Source organism: Chiloscyllium plagiosum, unplaced genomic scaffold (genome assembly GCF_037043375.1).
Source record: "Chiloscyllium plagiosum isolate Xiang-an unplaced genomic scaffold, Cpla_swu_hap1 HiC_scaffold_4, whole genome shotgun sequence".
Lineage (NCBI taxonomy): Eukaryota > Metazoa > Chordata > Chondrichthyes > Orectolobiformes > Hemiscylliidae > Chiloscyllium > Chiloscyllium plagiosum.
The window spans coordinates 110,570,219-110,592,786 of record NW_028270142.1 but is presented as its reverse complement, the minus strand read 5'-3'; the positions used below and the strand labels follow the sequence as shown (position 1 = coordinate 110,592,786).

The 22,568-nt window shown below is 40.8% G+C and overlaps 1 protein-coding gene across 2 annotated transcripts in view; it reads right to left on the bottom strand.

The window, feature by feature from the left end:
* The window catches only part of LOC122548950 (uncharacterized), a 62,846-nt gene that overhangs the window by 1,823 nt on the left and 38,455 nt on the right, over positions 1 to 22,568 (bottom strand). For both annotated transcript variants that reach the window (XM_043687960.2, XM_087986598.1), the window contains 5 exons: positions 19,808 to 20,092; positions 16,826 to 16,911; positions 9,118 to 9,201; positions 7,891 to 8,037; positions 4,477 to 4,605 (listed from right to left, as the gene is read on the bottom strand). In XM_043687960.2, coding sequence (XP_043543895.2) covers positions 4,477 to 4,605; positions 7,891 to 8,037; positions 9,118 to 9,201; positions 16,826 to 16,911; positions 19,808 to 20,092 — 731 coding nt within the window. The remainder of the gene's footprint in view (positions 1 to 4,476; positions 4,606 to 7,890; positions 8,038 to 9,117; positions 9,202 to 16,825; positions 16,912 to 19,807; positions 20,093 to 22,568) is intronic.

The following is a 22,568-nucleotide window of genomic DNA, read 5'->3' as shown; positions in this document are numbered from 1 at the left end:
GCGAGACAAAATTTCTTTGAAGGATCTTTGCAATGCTCTAATTCTCTATTAATAAAGAGCGAGTTACTGAAGTAGGGAGAATACTTTAGATGATAGATTTCATCAAATGTATTCTGGCCAGCTTTTTCAATCAACATGTAGAAGGGAATGTGCAGTGCTAGACCTAATTCTAAGGAATAAATCCAGACTGGTGTTCAAGGTGGCAGTGGGAGAGTATTTTAGTGACAGCAACTACAATGCTGCGGACTTTAAGTTTGTTCTGGAAAAGGAAAAAGATAGTCTGAAAAGAAAATGAGATGGGATCGGATTAGAGGAAAGCAGATTTTATTAAAATAAGGCAGGATCTGGCCACAGTAGACTGGGAATAGCTACTTCTGGGTAAATGTATAACAGAACAATTGGGGATATTCAAACTGAAATTGGCAAGAATACAAGCCAAATATATTTCCTTTAGTGTGAAATACAGAAACAACAAGCCCAAAGAATCCAGCAGGTCTATGAATATTCAGGACTGGATAAGGGAAAAGAGGCCTTTAACTGGTACAAAAAGGAGAAAAATCAATGAAAGCCCTAATGGAGTGCAAAAAGTGCAGTAGAGAACTCAAAGCAATTAAGAGAGCAAAGAGGGGTGTGGGAATTCACTGGCAAGTGAAATTAGAGAGAGTCCCAAGGTATTCTATAAGTATATTAAAGAGAAGAAGATAATCAGGGAAGAGAAAGCACCATTAGGACCAAAGGGGCAAGCTGCATATGGAGTTAGAGCACGTTGATGGATGTTAAACAAGTACTTCACATCAGTCTTCACTTTGGAAGAGGAGGCTATAGATACAGAATTCAGGAAGTGGGACTGTGACATTCTGAGTAAATTTACAAAGGATGTGAGGAGGTATTGGAGGTTTTAGCAGGTTTCATAATTGACAAAGGCCCAAGTCTAGATGAATTGCATCCCAGGCTCCTGTGGGAGGAAACTACAAGGGCTCTGACCCAAACTTTTAATTCCTCACTGGCCATGGAACAGGTGCCCAAGGACAAGAGGACAGCTAAGATATTCCACTTTTCAAGAAGTTAGAGAGATAAACCTGGGAATTACAGACCAGAGTCACATCTGTGGTAGAGAAACTATTAGAGAAAAGTCTCAAGGAGAGAATTAATCTCCACTTGAAAAAAGCTTGATCAGGAATAGTCAGCATGGCATTGTCAGAGGGAGTTGATGCCTAACAAATTTGATTGAATATTTCGACCAGTTGTGTCAATGAGGGTAGTGCAGTTGATGTAGTTTATATGGATTTCAGCAAAGTTCCACATGGGAGATTGATAAAGAAGGTAAAAGGGCATGGGATCCAGGATAAACTGAGCAAATTGAATCCAAAATTGCCTTACTGTAGGAGACAGACTGGTGATAGAAGACTGTTGTGTATGACTAGAGGCCAGTGTCCATTGGCATACCACAGAACAGTGCTGGATCCACTAATGCTTTTAGTATATGTCGAATATTCGGAAGAAAACGTAGGAGGGATAAATCTTAATTTTATCTGTGAACTAACTTATCAGGTAGTTGTCAGTGAGGTAGAAGGTCTTAGCTTACAGGACAATAGAGACAGAATTTTTTCAAATTGGCACATCTGTAGATGAAATTGGACATTAAAGATATGAGGTGATACATTTTGAAGGAAGTAATAAGACAAGAGAGCACTTGATGAATGGCAGGAAACTAAGAAATTCAAAGAAACAAATGGATCGTGGGTGCTTATCCAAAGATTCCTGAAGGCAGCAGGAAAGGTTAATAGGGTAAGGTATATGGGACACTTGCTTTATCAGTCATGGCATCAATTATGAGAGGAGGAAGGTTATACAGGAACTTTTACAATAACTTCAGTTAGGCCACAGCTGGAATACTGTATGTAGTTCTGGTCACTGCAGGATAAAGGATGTGATTACACTGGAGAGTATGCAGAGGAGATTCACCAGGATGTTGCCTGGAATGGAGCAGTTTAGCTATGACGACAGGCTGGAAAAGCTCAGGTTATCATCTTTATAGCAGAGAAGGCTGAGAGGGGACCTGATTGAGATGTATAAGATTGTGAGGGGCATGGGCAGGGTGGGTAGCAGCTGCTTCTCTTTGTTGAAGTGTCAAAAACATGGGGGTATAATTTGAAGGTGAAAAGGTAATTTTAAAAGCAGGAGGTTTAGAGGGGGATTTGATGAAATAATATTTGACCCAGAAAGTGGTGAGAATTTGGGGGAACGCGCTGTCTGAGAGGATAGTTAAGTCATGAAACCTCCACCTTTAAAGTGCTTGGATGAAACTTGAAATTTCATGACATTCAAGTGCTCAGAAGTTGGAGCAGTGTAGAACTATAGTCGTCTTGTCCAAACAGACTCAATGGGCCTTCTGTAGCATATGATCATACGACCAAATTACCTATTTCGACTTTTATATTATCCTTAACTACAGTACTCTTTCTGATTGCATTATTATGAATTATTGTCATCTCCCAATGAGCCTGAGAGTTCAAGGTGCTTTTTTAAAAAAATCCAGTGAATGGGCTACCGTTCTACTATGACTAAAAAGTCCCTCTTATACACTCACCGTCAGCATTCGGAATCTGGAGTTGATCAGCAGAATCCCGCACCCTCTCAGAGGGGTGCAGTACAACTTGTTTTAGTGGTGCTTCTCAGTACTAAGGAAATCCCAGCCTCAAAATTAGTCAGCAGGCAGAATCACAGGACAAGACCAGATAAGTTCTCAAATAGTCCAAGATGTGGTAGGCCAGCTCAGGAAAAGAAAGGTGACATTGTGGTCTTCATGGCACTCCAGGCAGTAGTCGAGACCCTGCTCAATGCCAGGCAGTGATAGACAGAAGCAGTGGAAATCTATTGACTAGCCTGTTTCCATGTTGTACATCTCTATGACTATGACTATGCTGTATGAATGAATCTTACCAGCAGCCCTTCCTTCTTGAAAATTAATTTCCAAGATGTGGCCAGGTCATATGTAGTTGGACTGAGCGATGAATTATGGAGCCATCTTGAAGCCTAAACTATACAAACTGGGTTAAGAAAACCACTTATCCTTCCCTGACATGAACATGATATGATTGTGTCATAGGAAGAGATAAGAAATGATAGCAATGGTCAAAGCTATTAGGTGATCACCATTGCATTTCAATGAATCATCTACTTACTAATTCCTGGAACATTCATACCTGTGCACTCCATTTTGATGTTGCTCCTGAGATAACATAACCCACAACTACATAAGACTCTTCTCATCCTAACGATCGCATTAAAGACGTGTGCCTTGGAACTTGACTAGTCACCATGGTGACTAAGTTAAACATTAGAGAAAGAGATAATAAAGGAATTTATCCTGTACAAACCAAATGCATTTATACTGGGTTCCTTAAAAAACTGTAGAGCTAATATTAAAAAAGTAAAAATTACGATCCTGGAAGTGTAGCTCTCAGACAATATTTGCAGAATTCAAAAAATATCTCTAAGGCTACAAATGTTGTCACATAAAATAATCTCAGCCAGTTCTAGTCTCATGAAATAGATCTATAAATTTATCCCTAACAGAAATAAATAAAAGGTGGTCTATGTCATGTCTTGAGATTATAATATGGAGCTTTTTTTGAACCTTTGGTAGGTTGACCTATTGATATTTAATAAAATACCTAGAATGAAAGTTCTACGAAAGCCTTTTAGTTGATGTCAAGAAATTAAAGCATTGTTGTGAGGGAAGGAGGAAAAACAAAATGATGCTCAATTGGTTCCAATGTGTATTATTCTGTGACAAATCACCCTTTGTAACCTCAGCACCGACTGTGCATGAGGTTTGCTCACTAACCATAAGTAAACTGAAGTACTTAACATCTTCTCCCCACCCCCCCCTCCCCACCCCCTCACTGACATCTGTAGGCAGAGGTTGTAATCATGTGGTTTCGTATGATATATCATTACAAACAAATTTCTAATAACCACTTTGCCCAGATCTTTGTATTTTTAGAACTCTGCTGAATCTTGAAATTAGATTTTAAGGGGAGATAAATTTAGAGATAAACTGGGAAGAGAAGTTCCCTTGGAGATTAACCTTCCATTCCTGATATCGGATGCCATCTTAGGGATAGTATTAATTTGTGTTGCTATGAATTTTGAGCAAATTTTCTTTCCCGATTGGCTCTCTGTTCTCAGATAATTTTCCAACAGCATTAAACTCACTGAATCCGCTATCGTTAATTTTCTGCCTGATTCTAAAATGGCTGCTTTGTTTGTCCCAAATCCCAAATGATGTGGTGAGTACTGCCACCTCTCAAAACCAACAGTGGAGCCATTTCATCCCTTCCAATACAGGCACCGTGGGGAAATATATCAGGAAGATTAGAATATTAAGTGAAACAAATTCTGGAGTGGTTCCCCAATCTGTTTGGCCCTTTGCGAAGGCTTTGCTCCCAGCACATTACAAAGATGTTTTACCTCCTCTTCCTCACTTTCCTCCTTAATTGTGAGAGTGGGAGTTGTTTCAGGGACCAGTGTGGCATGCTCAATAGGGACTTTGAACTTCTCAGCTGCTGCCTTGTGAGCCTGTTGGGACAGATCCTCAATCTGGAATAACAGAGCAAAGAATGAGATTTGCATTTATATAGTAATTCAATTACAACTGCAAGATATCCCAAAGCCCTTTCCATGCCAGTGAACTATCATGAAACATTGTCAAAAATATGTGGGAAACATAGCAAGATTCTTCAAACAAAATAAAATGAACTGAACTAAAGAACTGATTTTTATGTTAACTGGGAGATAAATGCCAGCCAGAAGTAGTCCATAACTGTCTTTCAGTATTGCCAGGGAATCCTTCATATCTGTCAAAATGGTAGACAACTTTCATCAGAAAGGCAACACCTATGACAGTGCAGCATATTCCCTCAGGACTGAACTGGTATATCTGCCTAAGACTCTAGAGGTGGGTTGGAACCATAAACTCTGACTCAAAAGTGAGGGGAACTGCGATTGGAGTTGGAATTGGAGCTGGAACTGGTGCATATTAATGACCGAGTGTCCTGCAATCTTTCCTCTGCCTCTCAGTGGGGGTGGGGAATGTGATCCATGAGCTCAGACCATCCCCCATCTGCTCAACCAAACCACCCATTATATGTGGGGAAGAAGGATATTGTGCTAACAGTGTCCAAAACCTAAATTGGCAGAGCAGGCCTTCCACCACCTCCACAGCCATACACTACCCTATAGCAAGCCTCAGTCAAATCTCCCTTTATTAATGTGTGGGAGGTCCTCATTGTGTTCCCAGCTGATGATGAGCCCATTTTCAAATCTTCATCCCTTTGAGCTTAACATCAAGTGAAGTTATTATTCAACTGTACAGATTGTTAGCCACGCCCAATCTGATGTACTGCATTCCATTTCAGGCAAATTTCTAGAAGGATAGAATTCCCTTGCTGGGAATTCCGGTGCAAATCACCAGAATTAACCAGGAGCTGGAAGAGTTAGCCAAGGCTTAGAGGGTGATGATTGGTTGGTAAGATAACTGAGCCCCTGAGATACTGCAATGGAGCAAACAGTAGGGAACTATAGGCTCCTCCAAGGACACAGGAAATTTAAAATAGACAAAGGGCTTGAGCAGATTCCATTTAGTTGCAGAAGACAGATCTCTGCACATGAATGTATGTTGCTTCCAGCAAGCAGAAATGAGCATGCTGCAAGCATTGGTGAATAACCCAGAGTCTGCAAATTCACTAACAACCAATGAAGAGGTTCAGCTTGCAATGAATTCATTTATATTTGCTATAACTTTTCTATTCATCTATTGATGCGGGCTTCACTTATTTATTGTCAATCCCTACTTGCAGTGGTTAACTGCCTTTTTGAACCATAATCCTTGGCATGTGGGTTTACCCAGAGTGCTTTTAGGAAGAGAATTCCAGAGTGTGACCCAGTCACACCGTAGTTATACAGATATGTAGGAACAGTATTCCTCAGTATCACCCCCCCCCCCCCTTGTCCTTCTAGATAGTTGAGGTCACAGATTTGGAAGGCACTGTGGAAGGAAGCTGTGTGTGAGTCACTGTAGATGGCCAAGGGAGTGAATGCTGAAGATGGCAGATGCAGTGCCAATCAAATGGGCTTTGGTTTGGATGGTTGCAAATTTTTTTTTGAGTATTGTTAGAGCTGTATTTCTCCAGGCAAGGAGAGTATGCCATCACACTCAGGGGTAATGGCAGGTATAGAGAGCCAGGAGACAGCATTCAGACTTAGCTATAAAGTGACAAGAAACATTCATGCCACACAATTGCCAGGCAATTACCATCGCCAACAGGTGAGAACCTAACCATCACCCCTCAATATTTAACAGTATTGCAATCAGTGAATCCCCAACTAACAACGTTCTGGGGATCATCAGTGACCAGAAACTGAACTGGATTAACTACGTAAATACTGTAGCTACCAACAGCAGGGGAGAGAGAATAGGAAAACTTACCCCTAGACCTGCCAAAGCCAGTCCATCATCTACAAGGTAAAGGTGTGGTGGAATATTTCCTATTCTTAGGTGAATGCAGCTGTAATAACACAAGCATCTTGATGCTATCCAGATACAAGCAACACACTTGACTTGCACTTCATCAACCACCTTCAACACTCATCTCCTTCACCACCTCCAGTGGCTGCATTTGTACCATCTACAAGATGCACTGCATTAAGATGCCAATGCCCTTAGATAGCACCTTACAAACTTGTGGCATCCATCATCCGAAACAACAAGGACAGCACAAATATAGGAATAGCACCCACAAGTCACTCTACAAACTACACACTAGCCTGACGTAGAACTACACTGCTTGCCATGCCTTTATTGTTGCTAGGTCAAAATCCTGTAACTCCACCCTGCGCCACAGTACAGCAGGTAACCACACGATATGGACTGCAGTGGTTCGAGGCCCAACAAGCACCTTCAAGAGAAATGAGGATGAACAGTAAATTGCTCATCAAGCCCACAAAGCCCAAATCCTGAGAATGAAAGATGGTGAGTTACTTGCCACAGAATTCATGTCTTAAAACCTGCTCGGCTGCAGCAGACTGGTCCCGCTATAATGCTGCTGAGTATATACAAATCTTGCACTTTTTTTTTTTAATTACTCAGGAATTTGGGAAATTCCATTACAACTCCTCAGTCAGAGTTATCTTGACTACCAATCATTCCCTTTCCTTCAGTAATATAAATTGTGATTGTTAACATTCTTATGTCAATCCTGATAAGTACAAGACAAGAAGTTTCATCGTCTTGACTCTATTGTCAGCAATATTCAGGTTCCACATCACCAAATGACTACTAAATGCAGAGAAGTTATTTCCTCACAGGCAAATCCAGAACAAAAATACAACACCTTATAACGAGAGTTCAATTCAGAAACATTTTTCAAACAAACAGGGCATTGGAAACCTGGAACTTGTTACCTCAAAATGCTTTGAGCAACTGGGTCAATTGAAACGGTCAACAGGTTCTTGTTAGGAAATAAATTAATCCATGGATGTTGCCTGACCTGATGCGATCTCTAGCACTTGTTTGCAGTACAGATTCTTGATAGGTGGCACCCAACAGATAGAAAGCAAAATCAGGCTGAAGTTATACAGATACGGATCAGCCACAACCTAATTCCTCCTATACACTGTTCTTTGCAATGTCTGATCAAACTCTCCCAGGTCAGGTACAGCAAGAATTAGACACAGGGTAAGGCTCGGTCTATACTGCTGTCCAAATTTACAACAACTGCTTTGATAAACATGCAGGCTCACGCTTTATTTAATCTTTAAACAAGCCAATATTCAGTGATGCACAATAAAGCAATTTGTTCATCATAATTTCTAACACTCACTCACCTTTGCTTCTCCAAAGACGATGTAGATGTCAGATACTGGGCTCTTAAAAACGTCTGGTTTCGTTATAACAAAGAGGATGTTTTTAGACTTTCTGATTGTTATCCTAGTCACGCCATGTACTTGACGCAGCCCCAACTTGGACATAGCCTGGAATGGGAGTGGAGAAAAGGTAGCAATAGATAAAGAAAAAAACCCAGTTAGAAGGACAGAGAAGAGTGAGATTGCGGGAGATAGATAGAAAGGAAGGAGCAAGTGTTGGATTGAATGAGTCAAGAAAGTGACAAAAGGGGAGAAGAAAAAAAAACAAAAGAGTTGGAGTGAAAGTAAACCATGTGGAGGGAAAGATGTACAAGAGATGACAGTCATTGAGGAACAAGAGATATAGCAGGCAGAAATAGTGAGAGAACGAAGGACAGAAAAGGGAGACAGAAACATACAGAAGTATGAAAATGAAAGAGATAGTGAGGGAGGGGGAAGAGTTTGACAGCGGGAGACAGTCAGAGTGAAACAGAAGAGAGTTCAAGGAAAGGAAGAGAGACCGCAATATATTATCATACATTTTTAAAAACCTTGTGGAAGACTACTATTGATAGTATCATCAGCTGGAAGCACTACTTTCCTCAGAAATTGAGGTTTATATTGGATGCGAGAATGCATGGCTAGGTTCAGAAGCCATTAATATAAAGACCAGAAGAAAATTTGGCTTGCCATTGAATCACTTTGTCACATTGCATCACTTTGTACCTCTATTCATTTATTTACAAGGTTGATTTAGATCATGACCCAGTGCACTGAACTTGGTTTATATCTCTGTATCTTGATGTGTAAAATGTTGACATTTGAAGGGAGGAGTTTATTCTTGTTAAACTGCTGATTGTGATTTGATACAACTGATTAGCTTTTTAGACTAAGGACTAGGCAACATTAAGGATTAGGCATTTGGGAACTGGAGTCATATATAGACTAGATCATTTAAAGCTGGCTCTCTTTTCCAAGGCACATTTATGAATTTTGATGGAATTTAAGATATCTTACCTTGGTAGGTATGAAAAGAGTGCAAGTTCTTTGCATTGTTAGTCCAGTTGTATAAACTTCTAAATTGCCTATTCATATTGTTTTAGCACATATTCATGCCTGTAATTTTGATAATAATGTCTTCTCTTGTACATCTTGTGAGTCCAGCTATATGTAAGGTATCTCTGAGATTACACATGGCTTTTGACTCACCTTTCGTGCCTTCTTCTCACTACGGCTCTGCTTGGCTTTACTGACAGGTTCATCGCCAATCCCAACTGCTTGGGCCAACTGTGACTGGAAGCAACAGATTTTAAAATAAATTTTAAAAAAGCATTGTAATTAACATGCAAAGATACCCAAGAGAACAAATGATCTCATATCATGAGAAAAAACGTTGCAGAATGGAAAGCAGTCGACTTTCCAAGTGCCACAACACAACATACACTGTTCAAGTAAAGCATGTGAACGATACAGAGGACATCACTCTCTACAATGTCCCTTCAAAAACTTCAATGTTAGCTACATAACTTGATTACAGTAAAACTCCTGCCTTGACCAAGGAACATTCATGACTCAATTTGGCCACATTTGGAATATTGTGTACAGTTCTGGTCACCATACTTTAGGATGTGAAGAGTGCAAAAGAGATTTACCAGGATGTTGCCTTGATTGAAGCATATTAGAAGTAAGTAGAAATTGGACAAACTTGGATTGTTTTCACTAGAACCTTGGAGTCTGAGGGGTAACCTGATTGAAGTACATAAAACTGAGGCACAGAAAGAGTAGATAGTAGGAGTCTTTTCCCAGGATATAAAGGTCAGATACTAGGGGGCATAGGTTTAAGGTTGGAGGGTGGAAAAAAAAAAGTGGTGCAAGAGGAATTTAAAGATATGTGAGGCAAGGTTTTGTTTAAAATAGAGGGTGATAGGCAGCTGGAATAGGCTGTCAGGGAGGTAGTTTTCAAAGTAGTGGACAGTGGAACATCTATCAAAGTTATTTATACAAACTTCCAGAAGGCAAGTTCGTATAAGAGACTGTTAGGTGAAATTAAGCCCATTAAATATTAGGTACTTTATTAACTATCAGGAAAATCCCGGTGTTGGAGGATTTGGGATAATGGAAGAACATGTAAAATGGCAGGATGTGACATGGTGTGTCCAGCTGGAACGTGTGCTGGGATCTGGTTTATTTGCTGTACTTTGAGAATGATAGAGGAATTCACTAACAAGCAGGTAAGGATAGATAATGCTGTAAGTAGTACAGATGAAGCCATAAAATTACAAAATATATTTGGAAAATAAATGGACAAAGCGGTGATAAATGACTAAAATTTAGAGCAAGACCTTTCAGGATGGAAATCAGGAAGTATTTCTATTTGGTAAAGGTGAGAAAAATCTTAGAACTCTGTTGTTCGATCAATTGCAAATTTTAAAATCAAAGATTGTTAGATTTTGGTTATCCAGATAGACAGAAGTAGTTAAGATGTAGGTCAACCAAGATCTCACTGAATGTCAGAACAAGTTAGTAAAGGTGTTAAATGATCTATTCCTGTTCCTATCCAGGAATTTAACAAAATGAGATGTAGTGCCCATTGTGATCAGGTGAGAAGATCCAAGTGGGCATACTGCTGCAACCCCACCTCCCACTGACTTTGGAGAAGCCTTCCGACTCTGGGCTGAGTCCAACGAAGGATAAATTGGAATATGTAGAAGGTGAGAACAGTCACACCAGCTGGACAATATTGAGGCGAGATGTTAAATGGCAATGGTGTGGTCACACAGAGGTCAACGAGGATGTGGAAGGATAATGCACTGCAGTCACAGACAGACATCAGATTCTGGATTAGTGGTGCTGGAAGAGCACAGAAGTTCAGGCAGTATCCGAGGAGCAGTAAAATCGACGTTTCGGGCAAAAGTCCTTCATCAGGAATGATGTGGTGTATTGTGACATACCAGTGACTTGAATAATCTTGTGACTGAGATTTTGCATGAAAATTAGTACTAAGTACATAGACATAGACATGTCATTCATGGCTTGACTGGGGCCTTTTCTATGTTGTTATGATAGAAGTGCTGTAGTCTGGAGTTACATATAGGCCTGATTTCCCTTCCTAAACAACCTTAGATGAACCAGATGGGTTTTAAACCACAATGATTTCATGGCCATCATGGCTGATTTCACATTGTTTTGAATTGTCACAGAGGGATTCAAACCTGGGTCACCAGAGTCTGTGGATTACGAGCCCCGTGACAATACCACATTGTCACCTCTAGATGGAGGCTGCAATCACCATCAATGAAAGGTCATTCAGTGCAGAGACTGAAGAGTGAAAGCAGTGAGAGACTTGGCCTGGGGCTGGAGTGAGCAGTGGAGAAAGATGATTTTAAAAAGGAGGCATGAGAGGTGAGATGCTTAAAGGAAAGTGTGTTAAAGAAGGATGGAGTGGGGTGGGCGGAGAAACATGCTGATGTGAAGTTTATTAATAAGAGCCACAATGTTTTGGCATATTGCATTGTCTGTTACAGGGAGCTTTGTGCTAACAGAAAGTCATGTATCCAGAGGTAACTTGGGTTAGGCAGCCTGGAAGTATAGGTCAGTGGCCACATCCCTGAATAGCCTCAGCCTGAACATCATTGATCCTCAACCTGGGATAGTAAGTTGTTGCTTAGGCTGTGCACAGAACCCAGCAACGGGAGTGCCTGCGGATGTGAGAAGCTTTCAGTAGAGATGGGCTTTAAGAGCAATGCAGATGAGTCTCTGAGGTGTATTGTGACATACATACCAGTGACTTGAATAATCCAGTGACCGAGATTTTGCATGAAAATTAGTACCAAAAGTAACTGAGAAAATGGTCATGTATACAATATTAATAAATTTTATCTGAAGGAACACAGAGGGATTCCCTGACCTTATTTGAATAGAAAACCCATCCCAAAATATTTTCCCTCAGTTTCCTGCACTATTACAAGTTGTCACAATTTATGTGTTAAAGGTTGCAAAATAAAGTGGCACATTTTTAAAGTGGGTTTTAAGAGCAAGCTGGGGACTCATGTACAGTCTTTGAAGAGAGGACAAATTGAGAAGTCATACATTTTGGTTAAGTCCCTTGGCTTCATAAATATAATCCAAGCACAAAGGCAAGGAAGTTATGCCAAACCTTTATAAATCACTGCTCAGACCCCAACGAGAATATGTAGCCAATTCTGGCCAATGCAGGAAGGACATCATTCGCTACCGTTTTAACAGGGATACGGGATTTCACATATAGGAGGAAAAAAAGAAGAAAGACAATGAAGAATTTAGATAGAATAAATAAGGAACGGGTTTCAGCAGTCAAAGGATCAGTAACCATCAAAATAGCAAGAGGAGACATGGAGGTTTAACTTTTCATTATACGCTATATGATTTGGAATGTGCTATTCGAAAGAACAGTGGTAGGAGAATTACTAATAACTTCCAATAGGAAATTGCATTACTACTTCAAAAGAGAAAATTTGCAGGTGTGTGGCAAAAAGAGAAGTGAAACTATTTGGATAGCTGTACCAAAAAGAGACAGTCAACTGTCTGAATCACTTTCTCATATGCTGATTAATTCTGAGAGATCTAACTTGCTGAGGCAACAACGCATGTTCAAGTACAGCTTCCCTCAGTTAAATCATCGATAGTCACAGGTAAGATGCCGGAATACTGGAGGTTGGCAAACGTGGTGCCACTGTTTAAGAAGGGTGGTAAGGACAAGCCAGGGAACTATAGACCAGTGAGCCTGACCTCAGTGGTGGGAAAGTTATTGGAGGGAATCCTGAGGGACAGGATGTACATGTATTTGGAAAGGAAAGGACTGATTAGGGATAGTCAACATGGCTTTGTGCGTGGGAAATCATGTCTCACAAACTTGATTGAGTTTTTTGAAGAAGTAACAAAGAAGATTGATGAGGGCAGAGCAGTAGGTGTGATCTATATGGACTTCAGTAAGACATTCAACAAGGTTCCCCATGGAAGAATGATTAGCAAGGTTAGATCTCATCGAATACAGGGAGAACTAGCCATTTGGATACAGAACTGGCTCAAAGGTAAAAGACAGAGGGTGGTGGTGGAGGGTTGTTTTTCAGACTGGAGGTCTGTGACCAGTGGAGTGCCACAAGGATTGGTGCTGGGCCCTCTACTTTTTGTCATTTACATAAATGATTTGGATGCGAGCATAAGAGGTACAGTTAGTAAGTTTGCAAATGACACCAAAAGTGGAGTGTAGTGGACAGCAAAGAGGATTACCTCAGATTACAACAGGATCTGGACCAGATGGCCCAATGGGCTGAGAAGTGGCAGATGGAGTTTAATTCAGATAAATGAGAGGTGCTGCATTTTGGGAAAGCAAGTCTTAGCAGGACTTATACACTTAATGGTAAGGTCCTAGCGAGTGCTGCTGAACAAAGAGACCTTAGAGTGCAGGTTCATAGCTCCTTGAAAGTGGAGTCACAGGTAGATAGGATAGTGAAGGAGGAGTTTGGTATGCCTTCCTTTATTGGTCAGAGTATTGAGTACAGGAGTTGGGAGGTCATGTTGCGGCTGTACAGGACATTGGTTAGACCACTGTTGGAATATTGCGTGCAATTCTGGTCTCCTTCCTATCGGAAAGATGTTGTGAAACTTGAAAGGGTTCAGAAAAGATTTACAAGGATGTTGCCAGGATTGGAGGATTTGAGCTATGGGAAGAGGCTGAATAGGCTGGGGCTGTTTTCCCTGCAGCGTCGGAGGCTGAGGGGTGACCTTATAGATGTTTACAAAATTATGAGGGGCATGGATAGGATAAATAGACAAAGTCTTTTCCCTGGGGTTGGGGAGACTAGAACTAGAGGGCATAGTTTCGGGTGAGAGGGGAAAGATATAAAAGAGACCTAAGGGGCAACTTTTTCACGCAGAGGGTGGTACGTGTGTGGAATTAGCTGCCAGAGGATATGGTGGAGGCTGAGACAATTGTAACATTTAAGAGGCATTTGGATGGGTATATGAAATAGGAAGGGTTTGGAGAGATATGGGCCAGGTGCTGGCAGGTGGGACTAGATTGGGTTGGGATGTCTGGTCGGCATGGACAGGTTGGACCGAAAGGTCTGTTTCTATGCTGTACATCTCTATGACATTTTTGCCAGTCGGATGTCCAAAACGTGGTCTGTGCACTTCAAACCTGGCAGAAGTTCGAAATCAGTCAGACCTCTTTGGAGAGGTATAATCACCTTTTTGGAGAAGCATAATAACCATTTCAAAAATTGTCCCAGAGCGTCTTTGGGAGTGGTCAAGCACTCCTTGGCATTGTTAACAGTAGATCTGATTGTGTGTAAAAAGCATACAAAATCAATAGAATGGTCAAACGCTCTGGAACGGTCAAACGGTGCCAACAATTCATCAAAATCTCCCAAGTCTACTTTTTTTAAAAAAATCATTGTGCTCTTTCATTCTCTCTGTTGATATAGGCAGGAGCATTATCAATATAGGATTAGTGTTGCCTGAATGATTTCATAATCTATTGTCACACAGTCAGGTGCTTGTCAGTTCATAGTTTGATAGCTCCAAGTGCTTATAAAGTCTTAGAAGCATGACTATGTATAAAAGACTTTAAAACAAGTAGTATTAAGTAGTTGCAGAAAGTCAAGCATAGCAAATAGGATTAGATAAAAAGCAAATTACTGCGGATGCTGGAATCTGAAACCAAAAGAAAAAATGCTGGAAAATCTCAACAGGTCTGGCAGCATCTGTAAGGAGAGAAAAGAGCTGACGTTTCGAGTCTAACTGACCCTTTGTCAAAGCTAAAAAAAAAGGGAGAAATAGGGAGGTATTTATACTAGGCTGAGAGAAGGGGAGTCATGGCTCTCGAAGCAAAGGTAGCAATTAAGAGATGATAATGACAGTGCATAGAGAGATTAGGAGCTGTGAATGACCAAGGCTGAAGCCAGTGCTGTGTGACAAAATATGTGGGGGATGAGGGGAAATGGGTGAAGCAGAGGCAAAATGGAAAACAGGGGAGAAGGGTAGCAAAGGGGGAAAGAAGAGAGGAAAAAGGTGATGAGAGAGTGGGGAGCGAGAGAAAGAGAGACAAGAAATAAGAGGTACAGAACAGTGAAAAAAAATTTTTAAAAAAAGGTAGATGAAATAAAATTACAGAGCAGAATGAAAACAGAGGGGTCAAGATAGGATAATCATCTGAAGTTGTTGAATTCAATGTTGAGACCGGCAGGTTGTAACGGGCCTAGTCGGAAGATGAGATGCTGTTCCTCCAGTTTGCGTTGAGCTTCACTGGAACATTGCAGCAGGCCAAGGCAGACATGTGGGCATGGGAGCAGGATTGTATTGAAGTGGCAAGCCATGGGAAGGTCCGGGACCTGATTGCGTACAGACCGAAGGTGCTCAGCAAAGTGATCACCCAGTTGGCGTTTTGTTTCTCCGACATAGAGGAGACCACATTGGAGCAACGAATGCAATAGACCAAATTGAAAGAGGTACAAGTGAAACGCTTAGTATCAATTAGAGAGTGTTTATTTTAAATAGTGAATTCATAATCTCAGTCTTGAGGTCTGCCATAGAAGATACAGGGTGAATTGACATGGAGGTTGGAAGAGCATAGGAGAGTAGGTGAAGGGGAATGGTTTTATATGGGTTGATATTATATTTGCAAAGGGCTATAAAGGGGGATTGGTAGAGGAGCCTAGGTTCTCAGAGGGTGTGATGGTCCATAGGGGTGAGTGGAGATATGAGTTAACACTGGTTGGCATAGATGTAACCCAGGGAGTGAGGGAGGGTGGTGTATAAGTTCTGAAAAACTATTCTTAATGATTTATTCTTTTACTCAGTGCTGAGGCACCTAGTTGAACCTCTTCCACAGCCTGCCATCACAGTCCATGGTGAAGGGGGAGCACAACATCAGCTAATACCAACCTCACACAAACAAAACAAACTTTCAAGCACTTCTGCACCCCCCCTAAACAGAACCAGGAACTGTCCTGACCTGGCATCAAACATTTAGACCATTGTGTCAGGCTTGCAATAACATAAACAGTGTGCAGTACAGAATGGAAAATAATCACAATTCACATTAAAAAAGGTCTATAACAAGCCTGTAAATGCTGGTTATAGTGTGTCAAATAGCCATTTTGAATGAGGAGATGCAGCAGCACCAAGTCATCGTCCCTATCTCAGCTCTGAAAAAATGACAAGTTTCACGACAAAGACCTTCACAAATCAACAGAAAGAACAAGGGAGCATTTGACCAAGCATGCTAAGAGTAGTTGTTATCACCTCACCTCGAGAGTTCAGTCTCTTGTCCACATTTGGACCAAGACTACAATGTGGTCAGCAGCCGAGTGGCCTTGATGCAGGCCAAACAGACTATCAGTTACCGCTGAACAAGTGCCACCTGATACCACAGTAGATTACACCATCCATCATTTCACTATGATTTTCTCCATGCATTTTAATTGCTAAAATATCTTCAGAAAACATCATTCTGTTGAACAAGTCAACTTAATGCAAATATAAGGATCACTTCAATCAAAGTATGAACTGTAAACCCATCTCTACTGGGACTTCCATAAATTAGAACCTTTGCAGCCAAAAGATTAAAGGGATAAAACTGGACTAGACTTGACTCCACAGGATCAAGTAATCATCTAATTCTATCAGCCACTGTTGACTATTCAAAATATCTGTAGGTTGTCATGATTTTGCACAATAATGATTATAAGCACATTTAGAATTCCTCAAAAGATTTGTGCATGAAATGGCTGCTCCCTGGATCCATGCTGCAATTTTCATGGTTGAGGGTTAAACTTCAGCATGAGAACCCAGGCTAGAAGTCAAGACTCCACTCATATTACATCGTAGACTCTTGAGCTGTCAACTGCCAGTGCTATTCAGAAAACTTTTCACAAACCTGTTCCTGTCCAGCTATTGGCACAGGGACCACAGGCTCCTCAAGTTCGGGTACTGAGTCATCACTGTCTGATTCATTGCAAGACCCTGGTAACACAAAGCAGCAGCATTAGCAAGGCAAACTCACTTTTAAAGGCACATCAAAAATATTCATGGAATGAAAAAAAAAAACAGAATCCACTGAATTGCTCCAGAAGAGGATATATTTGAACATTTATCAGTGCCTCAGCCAACCTCTATTGCCATGGATTGCTAGCTCTCTGAAGACAAGGAATGGAGTCATTTGTTCAGCACTCCACCAACTGCAATATCATAAAGGTCTCCTTCAATGATCTCACAATGGTATTTATTTACTCAAATTTCTTTTCTCAACTCTTCCTCTGTACTCTTTCACGTTCTTTTTATAATTAGTTTCTTCTTACAACTCAGCTTCAATATCCAGAATGGATGCATCTAACAAAATCCTTGAACTTCTAGAAACAGTAGGGAATGGGACTAAGCCAATCAACCCCTTGAGCCTACCTCAAATCTGACTATTTGCCTTTGTTTCATATATCCTGGCACTTTTAGCCAACAAACATTTATCAATCTTGATCTTAAGAGATATGGTAAGAATTTTTAGAGAAGATAAGCAGACATGTTTATTGAGAGAATTACAGTAGACAGGCTTATGAAGCTGAAGACACAAAAGGTGGAACCATCAAATAGGCAGGGTTAGCAGTGACATGGACCTGTAGTCAGGAGCTTATCTTACAGTCAAGCATGGTGGTAGCTCTCAAAATGGTGGTTCACGAATGCTGACTTTCACTAATCTCTCCAAGGGCAGGGAGTGGTAGGGATCATTCACAAGAGTGGGAAACAAATGGAAGGATTGGAAAAGAAAGACCTGTCTGCTTTTATATAAATGAGAATTAATCCTGACAGTGTCGGGTCTCAAACCTAGCGTCCACTCAGCATTCACGGTGACAATGCCCTGTTGGTTTTCACAGAGTCTCGCATTTGCCTTCCACCTCCAACTTCCAAAAGGTGCAAACCAGTCAACCTGTGATACCAGCATGCATTCAATTTGGACTGATGGAGTGAGCAAGTACCATCATGAAACAAGCTGGCTCAGTTAGTATATCCAGCATTTCCACTTCATGTTAATCTCTTGTGTTGACTCTTTTGTTTTCATGGTTGGTTTGACTAATTTGAAATTTTCCACTACATGTTGCAATATTTCATATTTCTCAGATGATTAAATAACACTAAGAAACTGCATGGGCTGGCTATGTGCAGATCTGTAAACATTTATTTGATTGAATACTTCATAACAGAACTGAGGAGACTTGCCTGTTTCAAGGAAGAGACTTTTTCCAAATTAAAATAATAACCTACTTTAAGCCTGCTGAATATCTAAATATAGAGTGTCTGTTGTAAATACAGAGTTAGTAAATAGCTGTTGCAGTAGATGCAGCCTAAGAACTGATTGAGTAGGTTATGCCATTAACGGGCACTCTTTAATCACATTAAAAACCAGTCATTACTCACTGCTACGTTCACAGTCACACATAGTTTTCTCTGGTCTGTCTCACCAATGTCTACATCAGTATAATTGCTATTCTAAGCAAACAATAATTTTCTTAAAGGCAATATTAAAGCACTATATGCACATGCAATGCTTTCATATTATGAACACTACAGACTGTTACAATTTAGCTTGGGGTTGATAAATAGTCCATTTGAAAGAGAATCCTTCAATGAAAAACTGTTTATGAAGTACTGTAATTTGACACCAAAATAGTGTACTATCTGATTCAGATTTGCAAGGAAGAGGAATTGGGTGACAGTTTGCAACAGAGAAGGAGGACCTAGATAGCCCCAGCTGCAAATTAAATCCTGGTTACAAACACGACTCCACCAATGAAAGCTCATCCTGCCAAAATCTCTTTTCCAAATGTTGGATCACTTGAGTGAAGCTTGCCCTGATAGCTGCTTGAACAGGATTTTCTCCTGTGCTCCCCGATTCTAGTCTCCTTGGAGTACTGATGTCCTGGAACAGAGATGCCCTGGAGCCATCCAAGATTAGCCACCTCCTTTCTAGGCTAGAGAGCCCACATCTCTGCAGTGCTTTCTCAGTGTAGCTCAGACTTTTGAAATCAGCGTGATGACTGGAAACACTATCGCAAATGAAATGTGAAGTACATTTAACTGTGACATGATCAACTGGCCCAGAAACATACGACCTTTGCAGGATGTTTGGGAGTGGTATATATTAAGTGTCAAATCTAGTTTCATCCCAGCTCCCTTTCTCAAACACACCACTAATACTGAATATCAGACTCCAACTTAGGAGTGCCAAAAATAACAACAAACTAGAAAGCAGATTCACCATATGACATCAATTTCAGCCAGTAAACCTTGCCAATGTTTCTATAAGTCAAACTGGTAAGTGGCCTTTCAGCTATTGAATTCCAACTGCTGGTCCCAACAAAGCTGCCGGTCTGTAGTACTTGATAAAAAAACATGTTGCATCAGCTGTCCGGCCTGGAATCCAGAGTTCAAAATGGTCAGTGGATGGAGAGATTACAATTTTCTTTTTTAAAAAAGCCTACTGAGCAGCTTGCACCTGTCCAAATTAAACAGTGCCCTGGTTTGACAATTCTTCATTCCCAACACTGAAAACAATCTGGAACTGTTTACATGGCCGTGTTGAGGTAGGGCACAAGTCCCAGCATAGATTCTCCCTCATCAGCAAACCTAGACCACTGTCCTCTTACGTATTCCCAAAAGAATCTCCCAGTTATTATACCGTGACTTAAAACAAAAGTACTCTCCGGATGTGGGCATCAATGACAAGATCAACATTTATTGCCCATTCCTAATTACATTGAAATGTGATACAAATCCGATTAGATATTTCAGAAGGCAAACTGAGTCAGTTAAAACTGGGGGAACTGGAATCACAAACAGAAGGTAACCTCCTCCGAAGGTTACTTGTTACCTTTGGAGACAGAGACAGTCTCATGTATCCTTTGCCTCTTTGGGATCTGGGCATCACTGGATTCTGTTTTAATAGTGCCTTTCTGGGCAGAGATCTTGCTCCTGCCATCTCTCAGTGGGATTGGGAACGGCAGCTCACTCTCACTGGAAGAACTCGAATCTGACGGGCTAAAAGCATGATGTATCCTGCGATCGGGCTCAACATCAGAGGACCTTGCTTCAGCCTGGACAGAGTGAAGATGGTCAATCCTGCGGCACTGTTCCAGCTGTGCAGACATCTGCAAGGCTACCAAAAAAAACCTGTTTTCACAATTTTGCTAAAAGGAACATTTTAATTACAACTTAGACTGATTTACTTTTTAATATCAAGAAAGCAATGTAAAATGTCACAGGCCACAGCTCCACCAAGTAGAACAGAGAAGGTGGTGAGAAGTGTTTTGAAACTGTTCTAAATTTTCCTCATTTAAAAAGTCTATGAAATATTTATGGTGTCTTCACTCCAGCTCTTGAAAGTTTAACACCTGAACCATGCTTGTTCCTCGCTGGCTTCTCCAATTTCAAATTGGTAAGCCTGGATATTTGGAAAAGGCTACACTTTGAGGTTTGTAGGGAGCTATTTAGTGGAGCAACAAATTGAAATTAAATGCAAAACAGCAAGAACCTCAATTTAAAATGCAGTCTACATTTGCCTCAGTCGAAACGCGTTCAAATCTCACCCCAGAGACTGGCATTCCAGTGAGGGAGTACCACACTAATCGGGAGGAGATTATTCCATAACATTACGCAGGGGAGAATTCATCTGCTGCTCTTCAACGTCTGAATCAATAGGTATCCCTTGTTCATAGTGAACAATGAGAAGACTGAAAATACTTTTCTGGCTCCAAAACATTGAGAATATCCTTAAATATAATATATAAATGTATAAACAAAACATTGTGAATGCTGGAAATGTTGAGTTGGTTGGGCCTGTGCTCATTACAGATTAGAAGAATGAGGGGTTAAATCTTATTGACACAAAATTTTGAAAAGGCTTGTCCGAGTAGATACTGAAAGGATGTTTCAGAACCGGAGGTAGAATTTCCAATTCAAGGAGATCCCATTTAAAGATAGAAAGAAGCAGGAATTTCTCCTCTCAGGAGGATTAGTCGTTGTAGGAATTCTCTTCCACAGAGTGGTGGAAGCTGGGTCACTGAATATATTCAAGGCTGAAGCAGACAATCCTGATCAACCAGTGAGTCAAGCGCTATAGCAGACAGACAGGACAGTGGAGTGGAGGCCACAGACAGAATCAATGACGATCTTGCTGGATGATAGAGATTGCTTAATGGCAGAATAGGCTACACCTTTCCTATTGTTTGTTGTCTTATTGCAAAAGATTCATTCAATAACTGATATGAAGAAAACAGATGGTGCTGGATACAGCAAAGGCATGATAACATTCCATTTGTAGCACTATGCTCCAGACCTCGTGACAAACTACTTCAATAGTTACAACACTGGTACCTAACTACCAGTGTGGAAACATGGCATTGATATGTTCTGCCCACAAGAACAGAACAATTCTAACCCAGTCAATTGCAATCCATCAGCTCAATATCAAAGTAATGGAAGGGATCATTGACTAACAAACAGCTTTTATACAACAATAATCTGCTCACTGATGTTCAGTTTGGGTTCCGCTCAGACCACTTAGCTCCCAACCTCATTGAAGCCTTGGTCAAAATCTGGACAAGTGAGCCATTTCTAGAGATATGAGATCACACAGACTGCCCTTGACATCAAAATAACATTTGATCAAATGTGACAAAGACCCTAAACAAAACTGGAGTCAATGGGAATTCAAGGGAAAACTTTACTTGTTTGGAGTTATACCTATCAATGGAAGATGTCGTTAGAGGCCAATCATCTAGCCCCAGGGAATCACTGCACAAGTTCCTCAGGATAATGCCTTAGGTTCAACCATCTTCAGCTGCTTCATCCAATACCAAAAGGTCGGAAGTGGGGTTGTTCACTCACTAACAATTGCACAATGTCCAGCACCATTTGAGACTAAGATATTGAAGTAGTCTGGTGTTCCTCTCCAAGTTGCACATAATCCTGCCTTGGAACTATATTCAACTGTGATGGGTCAAAATCCTGGAACTCCCCCCCACCCCAGATCAGCACTGTGGATGTATCTACACCATATAGAGTACAGCAGTTCAAAAAGGCAGCTCAGCACCACCTTCTGAAGGGCAATTTGGGATGAACGATAAAAATTGGTCTTGTTAATAAAGTCTAAATGCAAAGAATTGGTTTTAAAAACAAACACAGAAATTAAGATTTTCATGGGGCAGGGGAGTGGGCAGACGATGTCACAACTGAAAATTGATAAAAATTTAAGCTAGAAAATCTAGACATACACACACTCTAGGTTGTAGAAATTCAGAATTCACCTCCCAAAAAATGTTGTGCATGCTAGGTAAGGAACGTGGAGCAAAAAGGGGGTAAAGGAAGTTGAAGTTGAAATACCAAATGAGTCATAATCTAACTAAATGGCAAAAAAGTGACTCAAAAGAGTGAACTCAGCACTCTACATCCTTGCCCATACTAGAGTTCCTCCCTCACCCATTATTGCAGTACTCTATACAGATGAACTGCAGAAGGGGTCAGGGGATTGGCAAGGAAAGCTGTCATTTTGTGTAATGCTCTTTCCACGGCTGAATAAATAAGTTCAATAATAAAGGCACTTATCAGAATAGGTCTATGGTCTTGAGAGCCAA